The sequence below is a fragment of the Mobula hypostoma genome, chromosome 19, assembly GCF_963921235.1.
Source record: "Mobula hypostoma chromosome 19, sMobHyp1.1, whole genome shotgun sequence".
NCBI classification, from domain to species: Eukaryota; Metazoa; Chordata; class Chondrichthyes; order Myliobatiformes; family Myliobatidae; genus Mobula; species Mobula hypostoma.
In genome coordinates, this window is record NC_086115.1 from 14,043,269 (window position 1) to 14,069,915 (window position 26,647).

General features: G+C 44.1%; 1 protein-coding gene across 2 annotated transcripts in view; it reads left to right on the forward strand.

Annotated features, from left to right (window-relative positions):
- Positions 1-21,473, forward strand: part of zfyve27 (zinc finger, FYVE domain containing 27) — a 216,938-nt gene extending 195,465 nt beyond the window's left edge. The window contains exons 10-12 of one of the 2 annotated variants that reach the window (XM_063071388.1): positions 13,411-13,457; positions 18,691-18,772; positions 20,969-21,473. In XM_063071388.1, coding sequence (XP_062927458.1) covers positions 13,411-13,457; positions 18,691-18,772; positions 20,969-21,033 — 194 coding nt within the window. In that variant the 3' untranslated portion in view covers positions 21,034-21,473. The remainder of the gene's footprint in view (positions 1-13,410; positions 13,458-18,690; positions 18,773-20,968) is intronic. The other variant, XM_063071389.1, reaches the window with a different exon arrangement.
- The last annotated feature ends 5,174 nt before the right edge of the window (positions 21,474-26,647 follow it).

Genomic DNA, 26,647 nt, shown 5'->3' on the forward strand with positions numbered 1-26,647 from the left:
CCCTCCTTCTGTATCTGATCTGAGCTGCTGACTGTCTCCTTCCTCTGCCAAAGGTATCAAATACTGAAAAGCATCTTGAGATTAGAACCTTTTCACTTTGAGAACCTCCTTAAAATGTCTGGGATAAATCCATCAACGCACACAAAATGCTGGAGGAACTCAGGAAGGCAAACAGCACCCATGAAAAGGAATAAACAGTTGACATTCTGGGCCAAGAGCCTTCATTAAGATCTTCATTGGAGATCTTCATTGGTTCCCTTCATCAAGTCTTGGCCTTAAACGACGACTGTTCATCCCTTTCCGTAGTTGCTGCCTGACCTGCTGAATTCCTCCAGCATTTCGCATGCGTTACTTTGGATTTCCAGCATCTGCAGAAACGCTTGTGTTTACGTCCATCATCACGTTGTTTCTTCTCATGACATTTACTTAGTCTTACTGTTACCAGGCAATTCCAACCAAATGAAGCTCCCTTAATTTTTTTATTGGTGAAGAAATTGATGAAGCTGGAATCGACAAATGTCAACTTTTGTCATGTGCAAGAATTGTTCAACATCTGAAAGAGGGCTTAACACATTTGCCATTTCGCTCAGGGATGTGACCTAACTCCTTGCTGACCTGTGTTTTGGTAACCTCGGTGCATTTTGCTTGTTCAGCAAAAGTGTTGTTGAGAACCTTAAACTGAGTCACATTAAACAGACAAAGCTTTTGTAATCTAAACAAGTTACCTATCCTGTCACATCTGGAAAAGCGATTTGCTGCAGAATTCTCCTTCTCTGAGTTATCATTTGGGATAGCTAGTATTCCGCAGGGAAGAATATGATACTGACACAGCCGCAATCTACTGTTAACCCATTCAGCACTGTAGGATCTCTTTGGTACTCTGTGACCTGATTGGTGAAGTGTGTTGCTTGGATTTCCAGCATCTGCAGATTTTCTCTTGCTGGTGAAACTTTTCCCAGCTGACCTCGGAGGCAGGAAATGGGACATCTGGCAACAAAAAGTTGTTTGGATACACTGATTTTTGTTTTAAAAGCTGCATCCCAGTTATACATTTGACTTCCACCAACTTCTGCAGACCCAAGTCCAAATGAAGCAACGCACAGTCTGCTAGAGGAACTCACTGGGTAATACAGCATCTGTGTGTGTTGGGGGTGGGGGGGGGGGGTTGGGGGTTGCATAAAAAGATTATTAATGATTTTTAAAACAAAAAGCAAAAGCGATTTCTGCATCCCTTTGAGGATATCCCCAAGCACTATATTTAAAGGTGTATTTAGCAAAGTAAAGTCACGTTTGTAAGGAATATACACAGCAAGAACCCACAATACGAGTGACCAGGTTATCTGTTTTGATGATGCTGAATGACAGAACTGCACTGGCAATCACTTCCCTGGCACTCAAAGCGATGGACAGGCCAGTGCAGTTTAATTTTCCATCTGAAGTGCGGCATCCAGCTGTGTAGGGTTGACCTCAGCTCTTGTGCACAGGTCACATAGGAAGGCCTGAACACGCAACCTCTGATTCAGAAGTGAGGATACTCTCCTCTGGGAAATGAACAAGAGGAGAGGACGTCGTGGCTGATAGGGCAAGGTGTGTCTACCCGAGCCCCGGCGGTGGGTGGACTTGTGCAGTTGAAGGATATTCCTGTGTAACAATACAGGAACTAGTTACTGAGGGAGGACTGATCACTGGTGTTGAAACTAGTGACAAAATACTGGATTCCTGCTGGAGCTGGAGAAACGGAGACACCAGATGCTGGAATCCAAGAGTAACAAACCATCTGCTGGAGGAATTTGAGGGGTTGAGCGGAATTCTGATGCAGGGTTTTGACTGAAACAATTCTCTTACACCCCCCTCCAGTAGATTGTGTGTTGCTCCATTAGGCTTTGATTCTGCTGAAGTTGGTGAAGGTCGAATGTGGAATGGGGATGTAGCTTAGTGAGAGAGTGCATGCTTTACATGTATGAGGTCTTGGGTTCATTCTCAGCATCTCCACCAAGTGCCTGTGAATTTAGGTGGCATGGTAGAGTAGGCTTCCTCCAAGAGGACCACAGCCTTGACGTAGGGTTCGGAGGTTTGCGTGCCTCAATGACCTGGAGAGCTATGTTGGCTGGAGTCAGGGCCTTAGGAACATAGAAAACCTATAGCATAATACAGGCCCCTTGGCCCACAACGCTGTGCTGAACATGTACTTACTTTAGAAATTACCTAGGGTTACCTATAGCCCTCTGTTTTACTAAGCTCCTTGTTCTTTGGCTCTTGTTAGGGCCACCCACGCCAAACAGGTCAAAGGGTAGAGGCCAGACCAAGAGTGGTCCACCAGTCCTCCAGGTCCAGGGGTTCATCTCAGGGCTAACAATACTGACGCATCAAAAAAAAATTGTTAAGGAAACAGCAATGAAGAATCTTTCTATAGCTGTGTGCGACAGAGATGGAGGACCTACACTGCTGCCCTAAATGCCAGTGGCGTAACAGGCAGTAAGTAAATATGTAAGTAGTGTAGTAGTTAGCACCGGTGACCCGGGTTCAACTCCCACTGCTGTCTGCAAGAAGCTTGTACGTACTCCCTGTGACCGCGTGGGATTCCTCCCACATCCCAAAAATGTATGGGTCAGCAGGTTAATTGATCACGTGGGTGTAATTGAGCAGTGCAGGCTTATTGGGCCGGAACATTCTGTCACTGCGCTGTATCTCTAAATCAATGAATAAATAGTAAAGAATTATAAACTGTAGCAGCAGATATTCTCCTTCAGTGCTGGTGGTTCTGACCTGAGGAGAGGCTTCATTGATGAAGGCGTAGTTACTCACTGCTCATCAATGGGCTTTGACTGTAAACAATTCTCACCAAGACTTGGAGAGGAATGCAGCAGTGAAAAGGCGTGAAGGATCTCACCGAGTTACACAGCATAGAAGCTGGGCTGCAGTGTCCATGCACATCCACCCTAATCCCATTTGCCTGCATTAGCATATCCATTATCGTATGTGCCTTGCATATTAAAGTGCCTCTTAAACATAGTGATTACGTAATTGTTTACATTACCTCCTTTGGCAGTGTGCCCACTCTGTGTAACCACTCTCAGATCCCCTTTAAAACTCCTTCTCACCTGAAACCTAAAGTCTCTTGCTCTTTATACTCCTACCCTACAGAAAAGGATTCTGACAATCTCCCCTTTATATGCCTATCATCTATAATATACATGTCTCAGTAACCCAAGATGGCTCTCACTTGGGTATCTCAGACTGGCCTCAGATTCTACCTGATTCTACCCACCTTGTTTCCACATCCTGGGCGCCATCTGTACCCTAATTGCTTCCTTGAACCTCTCACACCTCTCTTTAAGACCTATCTCCTTATTTAGTGCACAGCCAAGCCCTTCGGTTCTTGTTATCCACTTTTATAAAAGCTTTGCAGTGTTACAGTAAATGCAGATTGATGCTGAAAGTAATAGGTGACCTTCAAGTCAATCAAAAATTATCTTTTTCATGTGGACAAGACCGTCTAGTCAGTCTCCTGAGGCAATTTAACCTCATTTTGTACGGCTAGTGTTAATTGTCCATTCCCAACTCCCTCTAAACTGAGTGGCTTCCCAGTCCACCACAATACTGTGCGTCTGGTGTTACTTATGGGCCAGACTGGTGAAAGACTGCAGGACATCAGTAAGCCATATGGTTTTTTAATGACAATCCAGTGGTTTCATGGTCATTATTACTAAAGACTAAGTTTATTTTTCAAATCCCACTGCAGCCATGGCAAGGTTTGAACTCAGGATTTTGCATTGCTAATCCAGTCTGGTAATTTAACTACTACATGCCCTGGCCAGCCCAGGAGATAATGTAACCATGGGTTGGTGTGACTGTAATTTAGTGAGTACTATCTGCTCTGCCTTGGTGGGTGAACTCTGCCCTGTGGGGGAGGAGATTGACAGCTCAGGGCTCATTTTAGAGAACATGGCTGAGTAACTGCATGCCTCAGCTCTGTAATGAGGCATGCCATACTGTTGGGTATACCCATTGATTCTGTCTTCTCTCTTCTCCTGTCGGGCAGAAGGTACAAAATCCTGAGATTGTGTTCCACCAGGCCCCACCTCCCTTCCCCCTTCCTTTCCAGTCATGATGAAGGGTCTCAGCCAAAATGTTGACTGTTTATTTCCCTCCAGAGATGCTGCCTGACATGCTGAGTTCCTGCAGCACTTTGTGTCTGTTGCTCAAGATCCTACCCCGCTGCCACAAGACTCTTGAACTGACCTCTCTTACGCTAAAAATGAATGCTTGACCTCCCAATCTACCTTGTGGTGGCCCTTGCATCATATTTCTCAATCTGCACTGCACTTTCTCTGTAACTGCAACACCACATTCTGCATCCTGTCTTTCTTTGTCTTGACTGGATAGGTTGAGCGAGCTTAAGCGTTTCTCTCTGGAGTGAAGGAGGATGAGACATAATCTGCAAGATGATAAGAGGCATTGATTAGAGTGGACAGCCAAAGACTTTTTCGGGTGGCAGAAATAGCTAATACAAGGGTGCCTAATTTTAACACGAGTAGGGGAAGTACAGAGGGGATATGATAGCTAGGTTTTTACACGGAGAGTGTTGGGTGCATGGAATATGCTTCCAGGAGTGGTGGTAGAGGCAGATACACAGCGTCATTTAAGAAACTTTTAGACAGGCATATGGATGATAGAAAAATGGAGGGCTATGTAGGAGGGAAGGGTTAGATTGATCTTGGAGTGGGTTAAGAGGTCGGCACACATTAGGGGCTGAAGGGCTTGTACTGTGCTGTAATGTTCTATGTTCTGCCACAGGAGTTCCCAACCTAGGGTCCATGGTAGGGGTCCATGGCATAAAAACTGGGAATTTACGTTGATGTATATGGATTGTCTGAATAGCACACAAAAAAAGGGGCTTTCTACTATATCTCGTTGCATATGAAAATAATAAACCAATTATCAGCATCCTTCCTCCTTACTTGACTTCTTTAAAGGAAAATTGGTGGGGTGAATGTTTTATCTCAGTTTTCTGGGCCAATATGCATCTTGCAGTCAACATCGGAGAAGAGTGCAAGTACTCGGGATGTGAAGTCAGTGCTGTACCATCTCTGACAGTGAAACCACTTGAGGTTGTGAGTTGTAAGATTTTATTCAGCTCCAAGAGCACTTGAAAATATTTCCATCAAACATGGGACATAGTACAGCAATGGAAAGGCAATTGGGCCCACAATATCTGTGCTGGTCTTGATGCCAAATTACACTAACATCCTCCTCCTCTATGCCACAAACAGTGCACCATCCCTTTATACCATGTGCCATCTCTTAAACTCTGCCAAACTGTCTACTTCCATCTCTACCCCCCCCCGGTAACCCATTCCAGGCACCAGACGCTGTCTGCGTCACATCACCTTTAAACGTCCCCATAACCTTAAAAGCATGTCCTCTAGTACTTGAAATTTCTACCCTGGGAAAAGGGTTCTGACTGTTTACGCTATCTACGCTTCTTGTAATTTTAAAAACCTCCCCTCAGCTTCCATCACTCTCGGGAGTACAATGCAAGTTTGGCTATTCTTTCCTTGTAGGTCATACCTTCTAATCCAGGCAGCATCCTTTTTTTAAAAGTGAAAGACTAGCTATATTTGACATATGTACATCAAAACATTGAAATATACAATGAAATGTATAGTTTTAATCAAAGCTAACACTGTCCGAGATTGTGCTGGAGGCCGCAAGTGTCACCAAGCTTCTGGTGCCAACAAATTAGTAACCCTAACCATACATGTTTGGAGTGTGACGGAAAGCCAGAGCCCCCAGCGGAAACCCACGCGGTCGCAGGGATAATATATAAACTCCTTACAGGCTGCGGCAGGAACAGAACCCCGATTGTTGGCGCTGCAAACCACTGTGCCCCTGTTCTCTGCATTCTATTCACATTCTCCACATCCTTCCCTGTAAAGGAGAGACCAGAACTGCACGCAATACTCCAAGTGCGGTCTCACTAAAGTTTTACATAACTGAAGCACAGCTTCCTGACTCTTGTCCTGACCAGTGAAGGCAAGCATGTCATGCACCTTCTTTACCACCTTTTGTCTAAAATGGATAAAGTTCAAAGTCACTTCATTATCAAAGAACATATGTCACCATATACTACCCTGAGATTCATTTTCAGAATCAATGAAAAATCATACACAAAAACTAAAAACAACCAGTGTGCAAAAGGCAAGTTGTGAAAATACAAAAAAAAGCAATAATTAATAAATAAATAACACCGAGAACATGAATTATAGAATCCTTGAAAGAGAGTCTGTAGGTTGAAGTATCAGTTTAGAGTTGAGGTGAGTGAAGTTATCCACACCTACTTAGGAGGCTTTTGGTTGGAGGGTAATAATTGTTCTTGAACCTGGTGGTGTGTGACCTAAGGCTCCTGTACCTGCTTCCCGTTGGCAGCAGTGAAAAGAGAGCTTGCTTGGATGTTGGGGGTTCTTGATGATGGATGCTGTTCTCTGGTGGCAACACCTCTTGGAAATGTGCTCAGGAGTTGGGTTTTCCCTGCAATGGACTGAACTGTGATGAAGAAGGAGACAGGAAAGAACAGTGGTGAGATTTCTGTGGTTTTAAAAGCTAACTTTTAATATTTTCTTTTGGGAAGGAGTGAACTAATGCGTAATAGTGGGTGAAAAGGAATGGAGCAGTGGACAGAACAGTTTTACTATTTTTAGTTCTAATTCGATTTAAAATGTTTAGGTCACTTGTGGTCAATAACTGTTTGACAAGGGTAATCTCTCTTTCTGAATAGTTTCATTGCCACAGCATTAACTAAATGTGCAGAGATGTTTGTAAGGTGGGTGTATCAGGGAGGCAGGATTTCCTTTGCATTCAGTGTTAAAATGTTCTGCAAATCAATGAGAGGAAAAATGCAGTACATTTTACCTTTAATTTTTCAGTCTTTTGCCAAGTTATGTTTAAGGGTTTAGTTCAAGAAATTGATTAAGGAACACACGTAAGATACTGGAGGAACCAGTCTCAGCCAAAATCGTCAACTCTATTCCTTTCCATAGATGCTGCCTGACCCGCTGAGTTCCTCTGGAATTTTGTGTGTGTTACTCTGGATATTTAGCATCCGCAGAATCGCTTGTGTTATTGATTACGGAAATTCCAAGCCAAAGGCTCCATATATGACTCACCGTCAGTGTTTGGGACATGTAAGCATATTAGAATGGACTCCAGTTAGGGTGAAACGATCCATTTTTTTTTAATGTAATTGCAGTCCATAACATCACTGACACTGAGATACAGCTGGTAGAGCTACAGGCACAAACATGCTGGAAGAACTCAGCAGGTCAGGCAGCATCTATGGAGGGAAACTAACTATTATGTTTCAGGCCAAGACCCTTTACATTCAGATTCAAATTTATTTATCACATGTACATCAAAGCATATAGTGAAATACGTCATTTGCGTTAACAAGCAACATGCCTAAGTATGAGGGCAGCCTACAGATGTCACCACATATTCTGGCACTAACATAGTAGGTCAATTAAAGCCCAAAGGGCCTCCAGGATTCAGGATCGAGTTTCAAATGACCATCCCTGCCTGGTGTTGCCTGGCTTGCTGGGTTCCTCTAGGACCTTATGTGCGTTGCTCAAGATTTCCAGCATCTGCAGAATCTCTTGTAGCTCAGCTGGTAGAGCCTCTGCTTCACGGCTGTCTCCACCTTTAGTATCTCAGGTGTCTCCACCTTTCAGTTACTCCAGATGTCACGTGTGTACACTCATGATCCCATACAACTCAGTTCCTCACAAGATCTGTATTCTCTTCCATTTCTGGTCTCTTCAAATTTCAATCATTTCCCTCTTGGTGGCCTTCCAGTCAGCTGCCTGGGCCCTGAGTTCATCCGGTTATCTCTCTCATTTCACCCTGTCCACTTCATTAGAGGTCGGTCTTTGATTTTCTGCCCTAATCCCATTTTACGTGGGTCAGGCATCCTCTGTGGAGAAGAAATTTAACATTATAGATTGACAGCCAACAGACAAGGGGTCTTCATTCTGAAACATTGCCTGTTTTTCTCTCCATAATCACTGCCTGGTCTGTTGTGTGTTTCCAGCATTTTATGCTGTCATTTCGGATATCGAGCATTTACTTCTTCTGATTATCATTTTTATGTGGATTCATGTCAAGTTCTGCTTTTGTTGTTATGTTGTGTTCTGTGCTGTGCTGTCAAGTATTGTGGGCATGTCATGCTGGCACCAGAATGTGTTAGCAATACTTGCAGGCCATCCCAGCTCATCCTTTGCCTTTGTTGGTTGTTAACGCAAATGACTCATTTAAGTGGCCACTTTACTAGGTACACCCGTACTCTTCATTGATGCAAATATCTAACCAACCAATCATGTGGCAGCAATTCAACAAATAAAAGGATAGAGACATGGTCAAGAGGTTCATTTGTTGTTCAGGTGGAAAGCAGCCAGTGCGTGAGTGGGCCAGTGAAGGAGTGGAGCTTTGAGGCTTTAACTCGAGAGGCTTCGACGAGAAGAGGCGGAGGACAAGCTAGCTCGCAGTTAGTTTTTACAATGTCTCCTGAGACGGTGATGTGCCTCTCATGTGAGATGTGGCAGTCTTGGGGGAACTCCCCTCTCCTGCAGAGTCACATCTGCCAGAAGTGCATACGGCTGGGCGATCTGGAAGACCGTGTAAGGAATCTGGAGCAGCAGCTGGATAAGGGAGAATGAGGCAGTCATAGATGAGAGCTACAGGGAGGTAGTCACACCTAGGCTGTCAGAAGCAGGTCCTTGGGTGACAGGCAGAGGGGGGAAAGCGAAGGTGAGCAGACAGGTAGTGCAGAGCACCCCTGTAGCCATTTCCCTGAATAATAAGTTTACCGTCCTGGATACTGTTGGCGGGGACGACCGACCAGGTGTGAGCCACGGTGGCAGGGCCTCCGGCACTGAGTCTGACCCTGTGGTGCAGAAGGGTGGGATGGAGAAGAGGAGAGCTGTCATCATTGGAGACTCTATAGTCAGGGGAGCAGACAGGAGATTTTGTGGGCGTGAGAAGGACACCCGCATGGTTTGTTGCCTCCCGGGTGCCAGGGTCCGGGATGTCTCTGACCGGGTGCACGACATCCTGGTACGAGAGGGAAAGCAACCAGAAGTCGTGATACATGTTGGGACTAACGACATAGGCAGGAAGAGGGATGAGGTCCTGAAGTGTGAGTTTCGGGAACTAGGCAGGAGGCTGAAGAACAGGACCTCAAGGGTGGCGTTCTCAGGATTGCTGCCAGTGCTACGTGACAGAGATGGTAAGAATTGGAGGAGATGGCAGTTGAATGCGTGGCTGAGGAGTTGGTGCAGGGAGCAGGGTTTTAGATTTTTAGATCATTAGGATCTCTTCTGGGGAAGGTGGGACCTGTACAGATTGGATGGGTTGCACCTGAACTCGAGGGGGAGCAATATCCTTACAGGTAGGTTTGCTAGCATGGGTCGGGAGGGTTTAAACTAATTTGCGAGGGAGATGGGACCCAGAGCGATAGAGCAGTGAAAGAAGTGCATGGAGTAAAGCCAGATCTAACATACAGAGAGGCTTTGAGGAAAGAGAAGCAGAATAAATGGTGTAAAGACAGTAAGGTAGAAGGGCTGAAATGTGTGTACCTCAATGCAAGAAGCATCAGGAACAAAGGTGATGAACTGAGAGCTTGGATACATACATGGAATTATGATGTAGTGGCCATTACAGAGACTTGGCTGGCACCAGGGCAGGAATAGATTCTCAATATTCCTGGATTTCAGTGCTTTAAAAGGAATAGAGAGGGCGGAAAAAGGGAAGGAGGGGTGGCATTACTGGTCAGGGATACTATTACAGCTACAGAAAGGGTGAGTAATGTAGCAGGATCCTCTTTTGAGTCAATATGGGTGGAAGTCAGGAACAGGAAGGGAGCAGTTACTCTATTGGGGGTATTCTATAGGCCCCCTGGTAGCAGCAGAGATACAGAGGAGCAGATCGGGAGGCAGTTTTTGGAAAGGTGCAAAAATAACAGGGTTGTTATCATGGGTGACTTTAACTTCCCTAATATTGATTGGAACCTGATTAATTCCAAGGGTTTAGATGGGGCAGAGTTTGTTAAGTGTGTCCAGGATGGATTCCTGTCACAGTATGTGGACAGGCCGACCAGGGGGAAAGCCATACTAGATCTAGTACTAGGTAATGAACCGGGTCAGGTCACAGATCTCTCAGTGGGTGAGCATCTGGGGGACAGTGACCACCACTCCCTGGTCTTTAGCATTATCATGGAAAAGGATAGAATCAGAGAGGACAGGAAAATTTTTAATTGGGGAAAGGCAAATTATGAGGCTATAAGGCTAGAACTTGCAGGTGTGAATTGGGATGATATTTTTGCAGGGAAATGTACTATGGACATGTGGTCGATGTTTAGCGATCTCTTGTGGGATGTTAGAGATAAATTTGTCCCAGTGAGGAAGATAAAGAATGGTAGGGTGAAGGAACCATGGGTGACAAGTGAGGTGGAAAATCTGGTCAGGTGGAAGAAGGCAGCATACATGAGGTTTAGGAAGCAAGGATCAGATGGGTCTTTTGAGGAATATAGGGAAGCAAGAAAGGAGCTTAAGAAGGGGCTGAGAAGAGCAAGAAGGGGTCATGAGAAGGCCTTGGCGAGTAGGGTAAAGGAAAACCCCAAGGCATTCTTCAATTATGTGAAGGAAAAAAGGATGACAGGAGTGAAGGTCGGACCGATTAGAGATAAAGGTGGGAAGATGTGCCTGGAGATGTGGAAGTGAGCGAGGTCCTCAATGAATACTTCTCTTCGGTATTCACCAACGAGAGGGAACTTGATGATGGTGAAGACAATATGAGTGAGGTTGATGTTCTGGAGCATGTTGATGTTAAGGGAGAGGAGGTGTTGGAGTTGTTAAAATACATTAGGACAGATAAGTCCCCGGGTCCTGACGGAATATTCCCCAGGCTGCTCCACGAGGTGAGCGAAGAGGTTGCTGAGCCTCTGGCTAGGATCTTTATGTCCTCGTTGTCCATGGGAATGGTACCGGAGGATTGGAGGGAGGCGAATGTTGTCCCCTTGTTCAAAAAAGGTAGTAGGGATAGTCCGGGTAACTATAGACTAATGAGCCTTACGTCTGTGGTGGGAAAGCTGTTGGAAAAGATTCTTAGAGATAGGATCTATGGGCATTTAGAGAATCATGGTCTGATCAGGGATAGTCAGCATGGTTTTGTGAAGGGCAGATCATGTCTAACAAGCCTGATAGAGTTCTTTGAGGAGGTGACCAGGCATATAGATGAGGATAGTGCAGTGGATGTGATCTATATGGATTTTGGTAAGGCGCTTGACAAGGTTCCACATGGTAAGCTTATTCAGAAAGTTAGAAGGCATGGGATCCAGGGAAGTTTGGCCAGGTGGACTCAGAATTGGCTTGCCTGCAGAAGGCAGAGGGTGGTGGTGGAGGGAGTACATTCAGATTGGAGGATTGTGACTAGTGGTGCCCCACAAGGATCTGTTTTGGGACCTCTACTTTTCGTGATTTTTATTAACGACCTGGATGTGGGGGTAGAAGGGTGGGTTGGCAAGTTTGCAGACAACACAAAGGTTTGTTGTTTTGTAGATAGTGTAGAGGATTGTCAAAGATTGCAGAGAGACATTGATAGGATGCAGGAGTGGGCTGAGAAGTGGCAGATGGAGTTCAACCCAGAGAAGTGTGAGGTGGTACACTTCGGAAGGACAAACTCCAAGGCAGAGTACAAAGTAAATGGCAGGATACTTGGTAGTGTGGAGGAACAGAGGGGTCTCAGGGTACATGTCCACAGATCCCTGAAAGTTGCCTCACAGGTGGATAGGGTAGTTAAGAAAGCTTATGGGGTGTTAGCTTTCATAAGTCGAGGGATAGAGCTTAAGAGTCGCGATGTAATGATGCAGCTCTATAAAACTCTGGTTAGGCCACTCTTGGAGTACTGTGTCCAGTTCTGGTCACCTCACTATAGGAAGGGTGTTGAAGCATTGGAAAAGGTACAGAGGAGATTTACTAGGATGCTGCCTGGTTTAGAAAGTATGCATTATGATCAGAGATTAAGGGAGCTAGGGCTTTACTCTTTGGAGAGAAGGAGGATGAGAGGAGACATGATAGAGGTGTACAAGATAATAAGAGGAATAGATAGAGTGGATAGCCAGCGCCTCTTCCCCAGGGCACCACTGCTTGATACAAGAGGACATGGCTTTAAGGTAAGGGGTGGGAAGTTCAAGGGGGATATTAGAGGGAGGTTTTTTACTCAGAGAGTGGTTGGTGCGTGGAATGCACTGCCTGAGTCAGTGGTGGAGGCAGATACACTAGTGAAGTTTAAGAGATTACTAGACAGGTACATGGAGGAATTTAAGGTGGGGGCTTATATGGGAGGCAGGGTTTGAGGGTCGGCACAACATTGTGGGCCGAAGGGCCTGTACTGTGCTGTACTATTCTATGTTCTATGTTCTAGACTAAATATCAGAATGGAGAAGAAATGTGATCTGAGTGACTTCGACTGTGGAATAATTGTTGGTGCCAGATGGGGCAGTTTGAGTATCTCAGAAACTGCTGATCTCCTGGGATTTTCACACCTAACAGTCTCTAAGTTTACAGCGAACGGTGTGACAAACAAAAGAAACATGCAGTGAGCACTAGTTCTGTGGGCAAAAACACCTTGCTAATGAGGGAGGTGAGAGGAGATTGGCTGGACTGGTTCAAGATCACAGTAACTCAAATAACCACACGTTACAACAGTGGTGTGCAGAAGAGCATCTCTGAATGCACAACACATGGAATAGGCTACAGGAGCAGAAGACCATGAATTTACACTCGTTGGGCAGTTTAATAGGTACAGCTGGTACATGATAAACTGGCCATTGAGTGTATGATTCTGTGTACGTGTGATTCTGTTACGTGGCTTCTGAGTTGAACATGAGAACTGAGGGATCTAAACAATAACTCTGCTAGGAAGAATGTTAAGGTACTGAAAGCTTTTATTGGCTCGTCATAAGTCACTACCAAGATACACGATCTCTTGAAAGCCACAATTCTAACCACCCCTCCTCTGTCTTTCCCCTGCAGTACTTATCATAGCTGGAGAAAGCCCCAGTTATTTTTCTCTGAATTTCCTTGTCAAAAGTAACTGTATGGTGTTTAATTGAAATAGTTTGGCAATGATCTTCTGTTCGGAGGAATTCTGCAAGCAACTGAGTGTGTCGAACTACATTTCCAGTGATTTGTATTTAATGATTGTTCCAGAGTGTGCTGTGGCAATCAGGACTGTAATAACAACGAAGGAATGCGGAGTTCGGGTGGAAGAAGCTTTGTTTTAATAGCTGTGCTCTCTGATTTATGTTTTTGCAGTACTTTTCTTCACTAACGACTGCCCACCCTCCTCTCATTTCAGGAAACTGTAGCAGCTGCTGCTCCACATTTTCAGTTCTGAAGAAGCGAGTGAGTATTTTATTCCCAAAAAAATGACTCATACCTTTGTTTAAAAAAAAGATGGCCATTCATGCTTCTCGGCTTACGCAAACAAGGTGTGGCAGAGAGCGGTGGTTACTCAGCAGTATTCGCCACAGCTCAGTAGGTGGCCATGCGTCACCTGAAGGTTGTAGGTTCAAGTCCCACTCAGGAGCCTCAATGCACGATTCCTGGCTCACCCTCATCATGCATGTAAACGTGCCATCTTTTAGCTGAGACCATGTCCGAGATTTAAAAGGGATTAGCTGTATGCACGTGTGACAGATAGAGCTAATCTTAAATCTGAAACATCCTTGCCACGTCCACTTTATCCAAACCTTTCAGTGTCAGGGAGGTTTGTGAGATTCCCCATTATCCTTATGAACTCCATAGAGCGTAGTCTCAGAGATATCAAATGTTCCTCATATACTAAGCTTTCATTCCCAGGATCATTCCTGTGAATCTCCACATCCACTCTACCCAGGTCAAATGGGAGCAGGTTGATGGGCACCTTAACTGGCATAGAGATGTTGGGCTGAAGGTCTTGTTTCCATGTTGTGACCGCAATGCTCATTTGCCCCAGCACCACACACAGGAAACAAATGTGCTTTTCCAAATCTTGTCAAGGACACAGGTTACTAGATCAACAACTGAAAAACTTCAAGTTTGCTCTTGGGAATGCCGGGGTCACTCACAGTGAGGAGGAGAATTCAGGATGGCATTGAGACTCTCAAACTCGCTGTCAGGAGCCCAGTGTAAATGGCAAAAGAAGCTGAAAGTATCATAGACTGCACAAATTGGACATCGTTATTGGGCGATTCTGTAGCCCCCACATTGGTCTCATCTGTAATCTCAGATGCCATAGGACTGAAAGTGAAGTCAAGCTCAGGCAGTATCTGTGGATGGATGTTTTGGGTTGAGACCCTTCATCTGCACTAGTGATCCAGGGGGAGGGTCTCGCCCAAAACCTCCTCTGTCCGTCTCCCTCCACAGATGGTGCCTGACCCACTGAGTTCCTCCATCATTTTGTTTGTTGCTCCAGATTCCAGCATCTGTGTCTCCATCAAGTGATCCTCTACCCCGAGAAGAAGCCAACCAGAAGAACAGAAAGCAGAGTATTAATTTGATAAATTGATCTATTACTGTCACATGTACGGAGGTACAGTGAAAGAACTTGTCGTACGTGCCATCCATACAGATCATTTCATTGCATAGTACGTTGAGGTAGTTCAAAGGAAAACAGTAACTGAATGCAGGATAAACATGTAACACTCACAGAGAAAGTGCAACACAGACAGATAATAAGGTGCAAGGCCATCACGAGATACACTGTGAAATCCAGAGTCCATTTCACAGACTGTTCAGTACTCTTAAAACAGTAGCCTTACTTGAGCCTGGTGATAAGGGCTTTCAGGCTTCTGTGTCTTTTGCCCAATGATAAAGGAGGGGGTGGGTGGGTTATTTGATTACGTTTGGCTGCTTTCTTGAGGCAGTGGGAAGTGTAGACAGTCCGTGGAGAGGAGGCTGATTTCTTTGATGTGCTGAACTGTGTTCACAACTCTTCCAGTCCCGGGCAGAGTTGTTGCTGTCCCGAGCTATGGTACATCCAGATATGAAGCTCTCTATGGTGCATCAATAAAAATGGGTGAAGATCTAAGGGGACATGTCATAATTATTTTAATCCTCCCAAGGAAGTAAAGGCACCTTCTTAGTAATAGCTTCTGTGTAGTTGGACTACGGTAGGATTGAAAGTGCAGTCGCAGATAGACAGCAGTGGTGAAAGATTTTGGCATACAGGCCTTCATCAGAGCATTGGGTATAAAAGTTGGGATGTTAGGTTGCAGCTATACAAGATATTGGTGAGGCCAAATATGGAATATTACATTCAGTTTTGGTCACCCTGCCAGCAGGAAAGATGTCAATATGCTAGAAAAAGCACAGAGAAGATTTACAAGGATATTATCACGACTCAAGGGACTAAGTTATAAGAAGAAGTTAGTCCTGTAGGACTTTATTCCTTGGAGCACAGGAGACTGAGGAGTGATCTTCTAGAGGTGTATAAAATTATAAGGGGTGAATTAACATATTCTTGTTCCAAGAGGAAGGGGACCAAGAATTGGAGAGCTTGGGTTTAAAGTGAGAGAGGAAGGATTAGAAAGGGCAGTTTCTTCACATAGATGATTTGGCATATATGTAACAAGCTGTTAGCAAAAGTAGTTGCAGCTGGTCCAACTGAAGCATTTAGGTAATTATATGGAAAGGAAAGGTTTCGAGGAATACAGGCCAAGCATCGGGTAAATAGGACTAGCTTAGGTGGGTACCTTGGTCAGCATGGACTAGTTACTGCATCATTCTGTGACTCTTACCAACTTGAGAATGATGGGATAGAGAATGATTTTAACCCACCCTTGATTCACACTTCACTGGGAGACCCACACTTCACCTGAGTTGGACCCAAGCCTTTTTCCAGTAAAGTAGGCAACTATCTGTTCCCTCAGGCAATTTTCCCAGTTGTGCACCTGGAATTTCCAGCATTTCTGCTCCCCCTCGTCTCTCACTTTTGAAAGTGTACTGTATATATTTCCATGTTATTGTTGGCATCAACTCTCCAACCACAAGGAGTGCTGCCTAATCCTGAGCGACTGATCCTGGCCCCCTGCCAGTCCGCTCTCAGTTCCTCAGTCTTGTCCAGAAGTATCCTGTTCATACCTGTAATCGACCTAATGGCTCTTCTGCGTCTCACCAGAGCTCCTGGATGGAAATCAGATATCTGGCCGTGGGGTTGAATGTCATGAAGGCAGAAGCCTTGGACATGTCAAGATCTTCCTTTATCTATCTGTATTAATTCAGGAATTTCAATGTTAGCAATGAAAATAGCAACTGTAATAGAGTAATTGAGCACTTCAGCAGAGAAACAAGCCCTTTGGCCCATCTGGTCCATGCTGGCACAATCTTCTGCCTAGTCCTATCTACCTGGACCACATCCCTCCAAACTCTCTCATCCATGTATCTATCCAAACTTCTCTTAAATGTTGCATCTACCACTCCCACTAACAACTCGTTCCATACTTGCACTACCCTCTGCATGAAGAAGCTCCCCTGAGATTCCCCTTGAATATTTCATCTTTCACCCTTAATTTGTGCCTCTTGTTCTAGTCTCACCCAGCCTGAGGGGAAAATGCCTGTAAGTATTCATCCTGTCCATAATCCTCATAATTTTGTTTGTCTCTATCAAACCTCCCCCCATTTTCCTGCGCACAAGGGAATAAAGTCCCACGATATTCAACTTTTTCCTCAATCTCAGGTCCTCAAGTTCCAGCAACTTCCTTGTAATTTTTTGCACTTGTTGGAGATTATTAATTTCTTTTCTGTGGGTGGGTGGCCAGGACTGCACACAGTACTCTAAACGAGACCTTATCTAAGGCTTGTACAACTAAAACATAACATTCCAACTCCTGTACTCAGTCCCCTGAATTATGAAGAGGCAATGTGTTAAAAGCTCTCTTTATGAGCCTATCCATTGTCTTTTGGTAAGGTTCTGCCTCTCAGTGTTAACACCGTCCAATCCATGAACGTGTTCTTTGGTAATTTCCTTGTTCATTAACTTAATATTAAAAATAATATGATGTATATATCAGTTATCACTGTTTAATATTACTGCATATCAGCTGGGAATAGTGTTGTTTAATTCTTCTGTATGTTGCTAGAAGGGTGAACATGACCTGTTATTGCTTTTTACTGCCCTATGGATATCTTATAGTTTAGCTTAAACTGCTTGCATTCAGTAGCTTCTTTATTAGAAACCTCCTTTATCTAATAAAGTGGCCACTGATTGGATGTTCAAGGTGATCCAATTCAAGATTTGACGTGTGTGATCAGAGATGCTGTTCTGCACACCACTGTTGTACAAATGGTTCAATTTAATATTAGAGAATGTATACAGCATACAACCTGAAATTCTTACTCATTACAGACAGCCATGTAACAAGAAACCCCAAAGAATGAATGATCAGAATTCCAAAGCCCCACCTCCCTTCCCACACACAAGCAGCAGCAGAAGCAAAGACACTTCCCCTCCCCCCACTTGTGCCAGCAGACGTAGTGACCTCCCCCCACTATGCAAACAATAGCAAAAGCCCCCAAACAGACCTTGATCCACAAAAACTACAGTCTATAACCCAACACTTGCATATCTCAGACAAGCTCAGGGAGAGATCGATGTTACAGTCTTCCGTGTCTCTTCTCCAAGCCCTGCGACTCGAGGACAACATGCTTTTACTCACCATTGAGAGAGAGAGAGGGAATGCTGGCGTACAGGGACCTTCTTCCAACTGCAGCACGCGTCGCCTGCCGTCCCAGTGTTGCAGTCTTCCACAACGCTTCAGTTGGCAAAATTGCCGAGGAACCGAATCATCTATGGGGCCACTTCCCGAAGGCACACGTCTTCCAGACCGTTCCTGGAGATAGCGAAGTGCCAGGCCACACAGTCAGACCGAAGAACCATAGTTTGAGCTGTAGAACACGGACTCCGACAGAACCCCAACCACCTTGAAAAGAAAAGAAAGACATTAGAGAAGAAAATTAGCTGTTTCATGGATGGACTCGAAGAAGTCACCTGGGTCAAAAAAAAAATCACTGACACCAGTTTTCCTAGCTCCTCCTCATTGTAATGTGATTATTACTGTTACCTTCCTGACAACCATTCTCCTACAACCTCTCTCAGTAACAAGGTGTTTTTGTCCATAGTACTGCCATTTACTGGATGTGTTTTCTTTTGTTTTATGCACTATTCTCTATGAACTCCAGAGACTGTTGTGTGTGAAAGTCTCAGAAGATCAGCAGTTGAAGAGATATTCAAACCACCCCATCTGGCACCAATCATTCCATGGTTAAAGACACTTAGATCACATTCTTCTGCATTCTGATGTTTGATTTGAACAACTGAACCTATTGACCATCTCTGCAGGCTTCAAAGCATTGAGGTGCTGCACATGGTTGGCTGATTAAATATTTGCACATTACAGTTGTACCTAAAAAGGTAGACACTGAGTGTATTCAAACTTTTTTATAAATAGATTTAATCCAGTGTACTAACTGTGTATCAATAGCTTGTGTTGCATATGACAGTGCAGTTGTAGATTACATTCTGTAGGCTGTGTCTTGTTTGTTAATGTTCTTTTTATACGTTTTCTGACCGTCACATTTTTCTTTCCTGTGTGCATAGCGAAACTGCAGCAACTGTGGAAACAGCTATTGCTCAAGATGTTGTTCGTACAAAGTCCCCAAGTCATCAATGGGAGCCACTGGTAATATTAGTCTTGCTATACATTTTTCTTGATTTTTGATGGTTTAGAACATAGAACAGTACAGCACAATACAGGCCCTTCGGGCCATGATGTTCTGCCAACCTTTTAATCTACAAGATCAATCTAACACTTCCCTTCCATTTAGTCCATTTTTCTTTCATCCACGTGTCTATCTATCTAAGACTCTTAAATGCCCCTCATGTATCTGCCAGAGAGAGAACAGAAGAGTCATAGATTACTACAGCACTTAAAAGTTCCTTTGGCCCATCTGGTCCGTGCTGAACTGTTATTCTGCCTACTCCTATTGACCTTTACCTGGACCATAGCCCTCCATAACCTTCCCAACCATGTACTGATCTAAACTTCTCTTAAATGTTGAAAACGAACCCGCATCCACACTTCCGCTGGCAACTCGTTCCACACTCTCACCACCCTCTGACTGAAGAAAGTTCTCCCTCATGTTCCTCTTAAATAATTCACCTTTCAACTTTACCCCATAACCTCTAATTCTAGTGTCACCCAACCTCAGTGGAAAAAGCCTGCTTGCATTTAGCCTATCTACACCCTTCATAATTGTATACACCTTTATCAAATCTCCCCTTATTCTCCTATGAACATTTCCCTATAACTCAGGTCCTCAATTTACTGACAGCAACTTTGTAAATTTTCTCTGTACTTTTTTAACCTTATTGATGTCTTTCCGCTAGGCAGATGACCAGAAACGCTTCCTCAGACAGCTCGTTCCACATAGATACAATCCTTACTGTTAAAAAAAAATTCCCCCTCAGATCTCTATGAAATTTTTCCCGTTATCTTAAACCTTCTAGTTCTTGATTGCCTTTTCTTGGGAAATTGACTGAGTGCACTCACTCCATCTATGCTTCTCATGAACTTATACACTCCTGTAAGATTACCTCTCAGTCTCCTATGCTCCAAGGAATAAACTGCTCGGCTATCTAACATTTCCTTCTAACTCAGACCCTCAAGACCTGTCAACATCTGTATAAATCTTTGCTGCACTCATTCCACTTTGATAACATCTTTCCAATAGCAAGATGACCAAACCTGTGCTCAGAACTCCAAGCACGTCCTCTCCAGCTCCTAAACAAACACACCATGATGACCTAACTGACAAAGACCTCTTCATAATCCTGCCTAGCTTTGACTCAGTATTATACAATTTATAGGCATCCATTAGTCTCATGAGACCATGGATTTCCACCTTGGAAGGTTTCCAGAGCACAGGCCTGGGCAAGGTTGTATGGAAGACCAGCAGTTGCCCATGCTGCAAGTCTCTCCTCTCCACGCCACCGATGTTGTCCAAGGGAAGGGCATTAGGACCCATACAGCTTGGCACCGAGCTTGGTGTTGTCGCAGAGCAATGTGTGGTTAAGTGCCTTGCTCAAGGGCACACACGCTGCCTCAGCAAAGGCTGGAACTAGCGACCTTCAAATCACTAGACGAACACCTTAACCACTTGGCCACGCGCCAACACATTATAAAATGCTAGCATTCATTTCAAGAGAACTAGTATGTAAAATCAAGGATGTAATGCTGAGGCTTTATAAGGCATTGGTCAGACTGCACTTGGAGTACTGTGAGCTGTTTTGGGCTCCTTAACTAAGAAAGGATGTGCTGACATTTAAGAGGGTTTAGAGGAGATACACAAGAAATATCTCGGTAATGAAAGGGTTAATGTAAGAGGAGCGTTTGATGGCTCTGGGCCTGTACTTGCTGAAGTTTAGAAGAATGAGAGGGGATCTCATTGAAACCCATCAAATATTGAAAGATATAGAGTGGATGTGGAGAGGATGTTACCTATAATGAGAGTCTAGGACCAGAGGGCACAGCCTCAGGATACAAGGATTTCCCTTTAGAACAGAGATTAGGAAGAATTTCTTTAGCAAGAGGGTGGTGAATCTGTGGAATTCATTGCTACAGGTGGCTGTGGAAGCCAGGTACTCCTCAGGCATGATGAAATAACGGAGCAGACGAGATAGGCCAAACAGCATAATTCTGCTTTTATGGTCTTATGGACTTCATTTTTGTACTTCAAAAGGTTCAAAAAGCGAGTCACCACCAGATTAGCAAGGCAATTTAGGGATGTTGCTGAATGAAAACAAATGGAGCAAAAATACTTGGCGTCAGAATTCTAATGTATTAAAACCAAGTTCTCTCTCTCTATCTCTCTTTCAGCACCAGACGCTCAGCGAGAGACAGTGTTTGTGTGTGCACAATGCTATTACCTTTTGAGCAAATAGGATGGCCCCCTTTCTCCCTTCCTCCTATTTTGTATGTGCATTTTACTTTATCTTTCAAATGGACTTCACTGAATCGACACGCTCGACAATGAGGCAATGGGCATGGGTGGATTGTGCCAGCCCTGTGAGCTTCACAGATGTGGGGATCTGGCAAGTGCTCCGATTACAAAGGGCAACTTTGTTTCCGGAACCAGTGATATAATATAAAGTCACACAAAAGAATATGTATCTTTAACTTTAAAAGTTGCCTTCTATTGTATATATGGTGAGATTAGCTAATACTTTTTTTGTATAGTGTGTGATGTAGAATATTTAAAGAGCCGGTAAAACTCGCTAAGCCCCTAAACTACATCTCTTTATGATTTACTTGATATCTGTGATGCTGGTCTGATTTTTCTCAATAAAAAAATGGCATATTGCAAAACATGATTGGTACAAGATATAAGGTTCTGATGCTTTACTAAGTGGGGCACTGTAGTCATAGAATTAATTACAGTGTGGGGAAAATGCCTTTCTTTCTTCGTAATGTTTCCTAACAGGTTGGTAGTTTGTTTATTACTGTAGCACATACTGAGATACAGTGAAAAACTTGTTTGCATGCCATCCAGACAGATCATTTTTCACGTAAGTACAAGAAGTATGTAGAATATAGTGTTAACAGTTACAGGAAAAAGTGCGGTGCAGGTGGACAAGAGGGATGTTCATTTAGAACAGAGATTAAGAGGAATTTCTTTAGCCAGAGGATGGTGAATCTGTGCCAGATGGCTTTGGAGGCCAGGTCATTGGTTATATTTAAAGCAGAGGTTGATAGGTTCTTGATTAGTAAGGGCAGCCACTTAATTGGACCAAATTGTACTGATCTTGATGTGTTCCAATTAACCGGAATCCACTCTATATACATAAAAGTAGTGTAAAATAAATAGGTCAGTGCTACAAAATGGTGCTGAGGTCGATGACAGCAAATGGCAGAGTAGGCAGGAGGAGCCGAGGGGCTTTCTCTTGCCTCCACTTCTAGGAATCACGCAACCATCCAACACCAGTTCGAGTCAGTCCCAAACTCTCCTGCAGCTCACTGACGATCTCCCCAGCAAGGGTTTATCCTGCTCTCTTTTGAAAATGCCTATTGAACTTCATTCTACTACCCCGTTGGTATTTATTGTACCAATGTCCTGCGATAAAAATATCACAAGGTACCCTAACCTAGTCTTTAATGTTAATGGAATGGAAGCATTCTCCCTGTGGGTCACAATAGACTTTAAAAATTAAACTGGTAGATTGAATTCCTTAAAAAATGTTTGAAATAATCAAGTTCAAGTTTATTGTCATAGGCATAAATGCTATGAAAATTAGCCTATTACAGTATCAGCACTGTGCATTGCAAACATAAGTTAACATAAACTTCAGTTAAAATAAACCATGCATAACTTACTCAACAAAATAAACATAGTGGCCCCAGTGCAAGTTGAGAGAGAGGGAAAAAATATAGTCTGAGGTAGAATTAGGGTTTTTCAGGTCATTCAAGCACAGTATGGCAATGGTGAAGGATCCTTGGAGGTGTGGGTCTTCAGACTCCTGTATCTTCTGTCACCTGATGGCACCGAAGAGTGGCGATGTTTTGCACCCAACTCGTGTCTTTCGAAGAACTGAACAATCTCTTCTGGTGTGACTGTTGCTCAGCCCTCTGGGTCCAGGTCTGAGAGAGAAAACTCTGATCTGAGCGTCCGCCGGTGGTACTCCCTCCCTTAACCACAGGGTGTGGGCGTCACCTTCAATGCCAGCCTTTAATGTCCATCCCTAATAAACCCCAGAATTGAGGAGGCTGTTTGGAATCAACTACGTTAGTGGATCTGGGGTTGCATACAGGCCACACTGAGTTAGGAGAGCAGAAACTTCCCCTGGAGATCACCAGTAAATCAGGTGGATTTCTGGTTGTATACTGTACACATTCTCTGACATTAAATTGAACTATTGAACAACCCGGGTTTGTGACTGACTTCAAAGTTGCAGATTTGTTCGTTTGTATTAATTTTGTTTCCCCAGCTGCCACATTGTGATTTGAACCTGTCTGTATCAGGGCCCATGCCACTGAGCGCACCCCGCCCAAACACAAATGCATTTGCAAAAGCCGCTATTTTTCAGTAGGAATTTGAGATTTGGTACGTCACCAAGGACTAGCAAATTTCTACAGATGTGCTGTGGAGAACATTCTGACAGGTTGTATCACCATCTGGTATGCAGGCTCCAATGCGCAGGATCGGAAAATCCTGCCGAAGGCTGTAAACTCAGCTATCTCCTTCATGGGCATGAGCCTCCCCACCATCGATGATATCTTCAAAAGGCAATGCCTCAAAAAGGCAGCATCTACCATTAAGAACATCCACCATCCACGATCCTGTGCATTAGAGCCTGCCTTCTTCTCATTACAATCATCAGAGAGGAGCTACAGGAGTCCAAAGCCACACACTTAGTGTTTTAGGAACAACTCCTTCCCCTCCGCCATCAGATTTCTGAATGGACATCAGACAACCCATGAACACTGCTTCACTATTTTTGCTCTCTTTTTGCACTACGTATACTTATAGTAAGTTATAATATATTTTATGTATTGCACTTTGAAGCTGCAACAACAAATTTCACAATATATGTCAGTGATAATTAATCTGATACTTATTGTGAAGCACTCAAGCACAAAGGGGCATGTACTAGTTGATGCGGAAATGCAGTGACTCCAAACATAGAGATGCAGCTCATGGTACCACTAGCAGTGTGGTACCATAGTGCTAGACACCCTGATCTTCTGGTAATTGCTAATTAGTTTATTATTACTGAGATACAGTGAGATATGGAACACACCCCCTCTTGTCACCACCCTTAGGAAGGCGCCTGAGGACCCACATTCAATAATTCACAAACAGCCTCTTCCCCTCTGCCAACAGATATCTTAATGGTCCATGAACACCACCTTGTTATTCCATTTTTTTCCCACTATTTATTTTTCACTTTGTAGTGATATTATTTAATTGCACTGTGCTGCTATTGCAAACAACAAATTTCACATCATACAAGACGGCATGGTAACACAGTGGTTAGCACAATACTTTACAGTACCAGCGACCCGCTTTAAATTCCTGCAGCTGCCAGTAAGGAGTTTGTACATTCTCCCCGTGACCGTGTGGATTTCCTCTGGGTGCCCCGGTTTCCTCCCACAGTCCAAAGACGTACTGGTTAATTGGTCATTGTAAATTGCCCCACAATTCGGCTAGGATTAAACTGGAGGACTGCTGAACGGTGCAATCTTCCCAGGGCCGAAGGGCCTATTTCACACTGTATCTCAATAAATAAATAGGCAGTGGTAATGAATATCATTCTAATTCTAAAGAGATTTGCTTTATGTGCCATTCAGGCAGATCATTCCAAACATAACTACAGTACTGTGCAAAGGTCTTAGGCACATATATATAACTAGGGTGCCTAAGACTTTTGCATAGTACTGTAGTAATTTTATGTATTACACTGTACAGCTGCTGTAAAAAAAAAACAATAACACACGAGTGATGATAAACGTGGTTATGGTGTGGGTCTCTATTGCAGACTGAGAGTGGGAAAGGAGCAGGGAGAGGGTAATCATGGTTGGAAAAAAGGGAAGGGAGAGGGGAGGGAGCAGGAAGCACCAGAGAGACATTCTGTAGTGATCAATAAACCAATTGTTTGGAATCGAATTACCTTGCCTGGCATCTCAGGGCTGGGTATGTCTGCACCCATGCCACACCCTGCCTCGGTACTCCTTCTCTGCCACCTGCCCACACCCCTCCGGCGGTGCTCCACCCTCACCAATCCCGGCATTCTTTGCTCCCAGCAGATTTACAGACTTGCTGTCTGCTCCATATTGACAAGTACAGTACTGTGCAAAAGCCTTTGGCACCCTGGCTAAATATTTGTGCCCAAGACTTCTGTGCAGTGCTGTACATTGAGGTAGAACAAAAGGGAAAGCAATATTAGAATGCAGAGCATGCTGTTTCAGTAACAGAGAAAATGCAAGCAGGTATATAAGATGCCAGGGCCACGATGAAGTAGACTGACAAATGATGAGATCATCTTTTTCATACAAAGTCCACGGGAGAGTCTTGAGACAGCAGGATAGAAGCTGCTCTTGTGCCTGGTGGTACATGTTCTCGTGTCTCTTTTGCCTAATGAGGGTCCAAAGAAAGAATTGTCAGGTGGGGGAAGAGATCTTTGGTCATGTTAATTGCTCTCTTGAGGCAGCAGGAATTGTGCTGGAGTCAGTGGAGAGGAGGCTGGTTTCTGTGATGGTCTGGGCTGTGTTCACAATCTTCTGTAGTTTTGTGTGGCCTTGGGCAGAGCAGTTATCATTACCAAGGTGTGATGCATCCAGATAGACTCCTTGCTATGGTGCATCTGTAAACATTGGTAAGAATCATTGGGTACATGCCAAATTTCCTTATCACTCTGAGGAAGTAGAGACATTGGTGTGCTTTCTTAGCCATAGCATCTACAAGCTGGACCAGGTCAAGCTGCTGGTGACATTTACCCCCTTGGAAGTTGAAACCCTCGACTGTCTCCACTCCACTGTCATTGTTACATATAATAATGTTTACTTTGCTCATATACTGTCCATGTGTGAAGTTTGCATGTTCTTCCCGTGACCTGGTTCCCTCAGGTGCTCCGGTTTACCCCACATCCCACAATATGCAGGTGGTGGGTTAATTGATCTGGAGTTTGTGGAATGTGGGAAGAATAAAGCATGGGATTAGGGTAAACAGATGATTGATGGTTGGCACAGACTGGGTGAGCTGGAGGGCCGGTTTTCGTGCTATATGGCGCAATGACGCTGCAGTCAAGTTGTTCCCATTTTTTTAAGAAAGACAAAAGATTCATTTTATTTTGTAACATGTACCATGAATGAATCATTTGCATCGATGACCAACACAGTTCATTTTGGTTTCTCATTTATCTTCCCTGTGTTGGGGAGCGAGGAACCGTTGGCTTTAGTTTACAGCTATTCACATTAATGCTGTCAGCTTTACAACAAGCATTGCGCTGATGAAGTACAGACACCCCAGTGAAGCAGAGGGTGTGGTGTGAAAATGCAAGTATTTGCATATGTGGTAGATACCTAACAAAGTTGGGGGCAAAGGTTTTGAAAATAAGTGCCCTAGATGAATAAGACCAGGAGTCAGATGTCTGTCTTTCTTGTAGAATAGTCTTGCACTTTTAATCCATTCTATGTTCTTAAGATTTTTGAAATGAGACGTGCTTCATCAAGGTCTGAAAGCACTAGAGCTTTTCTCTTTGGAGTGAAGGAGGATGAGAGGTGATTGTTAGAGGTGTACAAAATGATAAAGCATAGACTGAGTGGATAGCCAGAGACAGTATCAGGGTGGAAATGGCTACTATGAGGGGCATAATTTTAAGGTGATTGGAGGAAAGTAGGGGAGGGGGGAATGCCAGAGGTAAGTTTTTGCACAGAGTGGTGGGTTCATGGAACTCACTGACAGGTAGTGGTCGTGGCAGACCCATTAGGGGCATTTATGAAAGAAACTCAGGCACATAGATGATAGAAAAAAAGGAGGAATATGTGGGAGGGAAGGGTTAG